General features: G+C 46.0%; 1 protein-coding gene across 1 annotated transcript in view; it reads left to right on the top strand.

Moving 5' to 3' along the window:
- The window catches only part of VPS35L (VPS35 endosomal protein sorting factor like), a 116,325-nt gene that overhangs the window by 14,710 nt on the left and 95,053 nt on the right, over positions 1 to 6,562 (top strand). The window contains exon 7 of the mRNA XM_054041591.1: positions 3,453 to 3,581. Coding sequence (XP_053897566.1) covers positions 3,453 to 3,581 — 129 coding nt within the window. The remainder of the gene's footprint in view (positions 1 to 3,452; positions 3,582 to 6,562) is intronic.

A 6,562-nucleotide genomic window follows, 5' to 3' on the forward strand; every position in this document is an offset into this window, starting at 1 on the left:
TTGTGGAACTATAGATTCAACAGTCATGGGCTTGCCTTCCTTTGCAGTCCACAGATAACTCCATTACAGCATCTCCCCAGGGCCGGCTCTAGGCACCAGCAAACCAAGCACGTGCTTGGGGCAGCACATTTTCAAGGGTGGGATTCTGGCCGTCTCTTTTTTTGCTTCGGGCAGCAAAGCCTAGATCCGGCCCTGGCAGCAGCAACGCATCGCCCTGGGGCCGCTGCGGTTTGCGCCACGGGGGAGCAGCGCCCGCACCTTATGGCTGGGCCGGGCAGGCTCCTAGCGGGGGACGCTCGGGCTGGGGGTCACCTCTCGGGGCACACAGAGCCGCCTGCAGATGCCGCAGGGCAGCTGCCCCCCCCAGCGCCGCAGCCGGGGCTGGGCGAAGCGGCCCGAGCCGCCCAGGGACGGCGGCAGGGTGGCAAGAAGCAGCAGCAGGGCCATAGAGGGCGGGGCGCTGCCGTGCGGGGCCCGCGTCCCGTTCTCCGGGGCTCCACTCTCTCTGGGGCTACCCTGCCCTGGCTCCTCAGCCCCCTGCCGGGGCGGTCCCCCGGCTCTGCCCTCCTGGATCTTGGCCGTTCCTGGAGGCGGGAGCCCTGGCTGGAGGGATCCTGGGCTGAGGCACGGCCCGGGAGCCCCGCTGCTTACCCCGACCCTGCCAGCGCTGGACCAGCTGGAGGCGAGGGGGGAGTGGGCGGTGTCAGCACTGGTGGGGGGGAGCCGAGGTCTGGGGCGGCAGGGGGTGCAGTTGGGGTGGGGTGGGGGAGCCCAAGGCTGGGGTGGCAGGGGGGTGCAGTTGGGGTGGGGTGGGGGAGCCCAAGGCTGGGGTGGCAGGGGGGTGCAGTTGGGGTGGGGGGGAGCCCAGGGCTGGGGAGGCAGGGCGGTGCGGTTGAGGTGAGGGGGAGCCCAGAGCTGGGGCAGCAGGGGGTGTGGTTGGGGTGAGGAAGAGAGCCCAGCGCTGGGGCGACAGGGGGTGCGGGTGGGGTGGGGGGGGAGAACCCAGGGGTGGGGTGAGGGGCGGCAAAAAAGTTTTTTGCTTGGGGCGGCAAAAACCCTAGAGCCAGCCCTTCATCTCCCTACACCTCCTGCCCCAACATTCCATGTAGCATCGGGGCTGCATCCCTACCATTGCCACTCCACCCTGGGGAAGATTAGACAGCCACAACTTCACATGCAGTGACCTGGGAGCCAGGGTTGATGTATGTGTAGGTAAAATGGACATGAATGTACTTTCCCCTTCTTTAAGCACTGTTCCATACATGTATTAAGGTTTTAATGTATTTGCATTTAATTTGCACAGAATTATTTTTGCAGTGTGTTTTGTTACACAATAAAATTCTGTTGTTTGGAAAATAATTTATCTTTATTAGTTCTCAACATATGCTGCAGAATGTCTAGTGGTACTGAAAGCACCCACTTGTTGTACAATGTGACACAACTCACTGGATCAGTTAAAAAAAAACACCAGTGTAATAATCATAAATGTACAACAAACATCACAAAATTAATAGGTGCATTGACATGATTATATTAATAGATGTATACCAGGTACCACATAATTCCTAACAGGCCCCAAAACAGCAGGATCAGGGAGAATACAATACACCACAACACGTTACTGTGGCTCATTGTTAAAGTGCTCTTTCAAAGCCTCCCTTAGCTGTATAGTTTCGTGTTGACCTCTTCTAATAGTCCTTGTGTCTGTCTGTCCAAACTCAGCAGACAGCTGATGCATCTCTGTTCTTCATTCCACTGGCAAGTTTTCTCCCTTGCTTCACAGATGTTATGCAGGACACAGCAGGCAGCTATAACCACTGGGAGTTTTTGTCACTGAGACCATTCTTTGAGTAAACAACGCCAGTATCCCTTCAATCTACCAAAAGCACATTCACCTGTCATTCTGCACCTGCTGAGCTGATAGTTGAATCTTTCCTTGTCGCTGTTGAGGTGGCCAGTGTACGGCTTCATGAGCTGGGGAGCAGAGGGTAGACCCGGTCCCCCAGGATCACTATTGGCATTTCAACATTGCCAGTGGTAATCTGCCAGTCTGGAAAGAGAGCCCCTGCTGGTAACTTTCTGAATAGTCCTATGTTCTTAAAGAGGTGAGCATCATGCACCTTCTCTAACCAGCCAACACTGATGTTAGTGAAGCATCCCCATGATCCACCAACGCTTGCATAACCACAGAATATTAGCCATTTCTGTTGATATATTCTGTGGCAAGATGGTCTGGTGCCAGAAATACATATATGAGTGCTGTCTATTGCCCCACTTCAGTTGGGGAAGCCCATTGCTGCAGATCTATCCATTATGTCCTGCACCTTGCCAAGAGTCACAGTCCTGCATAGCACGAGACAATTAATGGCCCTGCACACTTGTATGACAGTGGCCCCAGGGTTAATTTTCCAACTCCAAAATGATTTCCCACTGACTGGTAGCAATCTGGCATTGCAAGTTGCCAGAGCACTATCACCCATCACTTCTCCAGTGTCAGTGCAGCTCTCATTTTGGTGACCCTGCCCTGGAGGACTGGGGTGAGCTCAGCACACAGATCCGGGAATGCTCTCCTTCTCCTCTGAAAGTATTGCAGCCACTACTCATCATCCCAAGCCTGCATTACAGTGCAATCCCATCAATCGGTGCTCGTTTCTTGGGCCCAGATTCAGCACTCTGCTACCTGCAGCTGCTCCGTGAATGCCACCAGCAACCTTGAATTGGTCCTTGTTTTGTTCCACAGCAATCTACACTCCAAGAAATTGTCATGCTCCTTGCTGATTCGGTTCTTTTTCCAGCTCTGCAGATACCTGAGAATAGCGCATCCTATGCTTGCAACTCTTATGACAATAGGTCATAGCTATGCAGGCTCCATGCTTCTGTCAGAGATGGCGTACAGAGAGGAGGGCTGTGTGGGTTTGTGGGATTTTTTTTAAAAAGGCATGAAAATATTGGGATATACATGATGTTATGAGATGGGGAAAGTTGCATCCTGGGAAGTTGACCCCTTGTTCCAAGTCACCTTTGTGTGACTTGTTTCTGCTCCATTATGCATTGCCAAAACTTCTTAAGAGACAGTGCACTGGACGGTGGTGAGTTGCACACTGGCATACCTACTCCTGATTCACCGCACTGTGCTTTGACACAAGCACTCCAGGTGCATATATGCAGAACTGATGCAAGGAACCAAGTAGGCAAGTGCACAAGTGATATGCCAACTGCGGCAGCTTCATGCCGATGTAACTTGTGTGGTCAAAAGCTTGTAGCGTAGACGGCATGTTAGCTCAAGTGGCAGAGCATGTGCAGTGGATCTTAAGGTTCCAGCCTTGCTGATGAGCCTTAAGTACTCAACCTTAAACCTAACGTTTCCTAATTTTTAATAGATGGGCTAACTAATAGGTATCTTCTTTTTGTTGGTTGTCTCTTTATTAAATGCTGCTGTTTTTTCTTGTCAGGGTTCACAAAAAGAGCTGTTGAATTTGACTCAGCAGGATTACATGAATCGGATTGAAGACCTCAATCAGTCACTGAAGGATGCCTGGGCCTCTGATCAGAAAGTAAAAGCTCTAAAAATAGTTATCCAGGTCAGTTTATCGTGAATAGTGCCTCTCAAATTGTACTTAAAGTTAAGCATAGACTCAAATACTTTGGTGGATCAGGGTTTAAGTCTCCGAAAGCAGAAGTGAAAACCCCATAACTGAGAACACTTAAAGTTAGACTGGACAAAACACAAGAAAATATGCTGTATGGAATAATCTTAATTAGAAAGGGGGATGGATTATATGATAGGTCTTTTAGATCTCATATTTATAAGCTATAAACATTTAAATTGCTGTCAAGTTATTGGTGATCACATGCATCTTCCTCTTATATCTGGTCTTTTTATTTTTATTTTTCCTAATACTGTGCTTATATGATGATATGGGAAAAAACGTAATTGATACAAAAAATCGGGACTTTGAAAATGCTTTTATGTTGTACATTTTAGTGCCATTGGTAATTTGACATTTTTACCTTTGTAACTATATTTTTTTCTAAATGCTAAGGTGCAAAGATAAGTGGGGGAGGGGTGAGAGGGAGTGATGAAGAAATATATGCAGAATAGGCTGGATCTCTTAACTGTTTATTTCTAGACATTCTATCGTTTTGTTTTGTTTTTTTAATTAGTTTTTGTAAAGGAAATACATAGTTCACTGGTCTCCACTGAAACTCACTTAGCTCTTTTGTAAAAGCTGATGTTTTGTGACTAAGATATTACTAAGAGTTTAGTTTCTCACCATTATTGTTTTTGTTTTGTTTTACTATGAACTGATAATCTCTTTGAAGTTGTTCAAGTATTAAAGAGATGAAAAATTGTCCAGTTGGTTTGAAATACTGGATAATAAAATGAGGCTCCTTGAGGAAATCAAAATACTTAGATGATCTAAGAATGCTTAAGATATTCTCTTTGATACACATGCTTGGTGTTAATAATTTAGAAACAATAGCTCGGTATCTTTAAGATGCTTATCACGTTAAATATTTACAAAAAATACACATTTATGATTGTTTCACTGCTCTGGCAAAAAAGTACAAGCTGTAAGCTCATTTAGTGGAAGTGAACATGCTTATTTCCCACTCTGTTCATCCGAAAGTAGCTGCAAAGGGAGCCTGCAATTCATTGCACCAGATATTTGGAGATGCATCAAGTAGAGTCCCAGTGTAAATTTTTTTTTTCATATGAGATGGCAAACTGCTGCTAGCTTCCTTTCGAGGACTGTTTATTGGCTTACAATGTAAACATTGTTCAAAGAAGTTGATATCATATTCCAAAAACATGTGTTGTGAGCTGCTTGCAGTGTAGATCATATGTGGAAAATATTTGGAACAGCAAGTGTTTTCATCTAAATATTTGTCTTGGCAGTAATTCTACTTAGATTAATTTATTAACACTGTTCTGATGCAATGAAAGTTTTAACTTTTTTTGTTTTGTTTTGTTTTTGATTCATCTATCTTCAAATAAAATAAAGCCTGTAGGACCTCCTATTAGTCAAAAAACAGTTGAAGTAAAACCTCTATCTAGGGCCTCATCATTGTAGTATCGTATTGGATATATTCTACACACATTATGTACTATCATCTACAAATAATAAATGGCTTGGAGGGCAGTAGCTAGGAAACTTTACCCTAGAATAAAAATAGTTCCTGAGATTGTGCATATTGCCTGAAGCTAACATCACAACTGAAGGGACTATTGATTACCAGGTTTCTTTTATCCTTGCCCATCTTGATTCATTTCTGGGTACGGACCTGAGACTACTAATATTGTTAGTAGCTGATCTCCTTATAATGTATGGTGCCCATGCTGATTACATTAGATCCTTCAGCATTTCTTGTCACCACTGACCATAAGTATTGTTTCACTGCAAGGACCTTGCAAGAGTGAATGGGAGAATCTCTGCAGTTTATGTTGCTCTTTAATGAAGTCACAGTGGGTAGTGCTGCATAACTGCTCATCTTCCCAAAGGTGGTCTTTTCGCAGGAGATGGGCCTCTTGGAGTGAAGTGGAGTAGAAAGTTGCCATGCTGAGTGCTCAATGATGCCAAATGTAGACTACTGTCCACCTCTGGCAATCACAGCCTGCTGTTGGCCATGTCATCAGTTTCTAGGTAGATTTTTTTTTTCTTTAAAGTTGATATCCATTCGGTTTGGATACCTAATAATTCAGAGGCAACAAAGGAGTGAAAAATACCTTTACTTTGCAAATCTTCCGTACAGTCAGGAAAAATGAATGAACATTTAGATGGAAAACTTGTTTCAGCAGGTTTCACTGGATCAAGTCACAGTTAAATTTTGCCGTCTGCTTGCCTGGACTGAAAATGTAATAAATTAATAGTATTGCTTCTCCTAGACTTATTTTTTCATTGTTTTGTTTTAAAATATTATTTGTACTAGGGTAGCACTTAGAGGCCCTAGCCAGGTCTGGTTGCCATTGTGCTAGGCTCTATACCGACCAGGGCCGCCCCCAGGGTTTGGGCCGCCCCCAGGGTTTGGGCCACCCCAAGCAGCCAAAAAAAAAAAAAAAAAAAGCTGCGATTGCGATCTAAAAAAAGCCGCGATCGCGATCTGTGGCGGCAATTCGGCAGGAGGTCCTTCACTCCCCGGCGGAGTGAGGGACCGTCCGCCGAATTGCTGCCGAATACCTGGACCTGCTGCCCCTCTCCGGAGCGGCTGCCCCAAGCACCTGCTTGAGAAGCTGGTGCTTGGAGCCGGCCCTGATACCGACATGTAGCAAGAGACAGGCTAAGCCTCACCCAGCTTACAGTCTTGCAGACAAGATGCAACAGGCTGATGTGACAAATAGGATATGGAGAGAGGACAGGGAAGCCCTTAATACAATCATGTTTAGATTAGGCTGGCTGAGTGCACAATTCGTATGTGCAATAAGACAATCAGTAGTAGTAATCACAGCTTGGAAGTGAGTCTTACACACGATAAGGTGGTGTTTTTAGGGATTTTGATTGGGGAGGAAAAGGGGGTTCCTAGGTATAAGGGGTAACATGGGAGAAAGTAAAGGTGCTTGTGG

Source organism: Malaclemys terrapin, chromosome 10, assembly GCF_027887155.1.
Source record: "Malaclemys terrapin pileata isolate rMalTer1 chromosome 10, rMalTer1.hap1, whole genome shotgun sequence".
Taxonomy (NCBI): domain Eukaryota; kingdom Metazoa; phylum Chordata; order Testudines; family Emydidae; genus Malaclemys; species Malaclemys terrapin.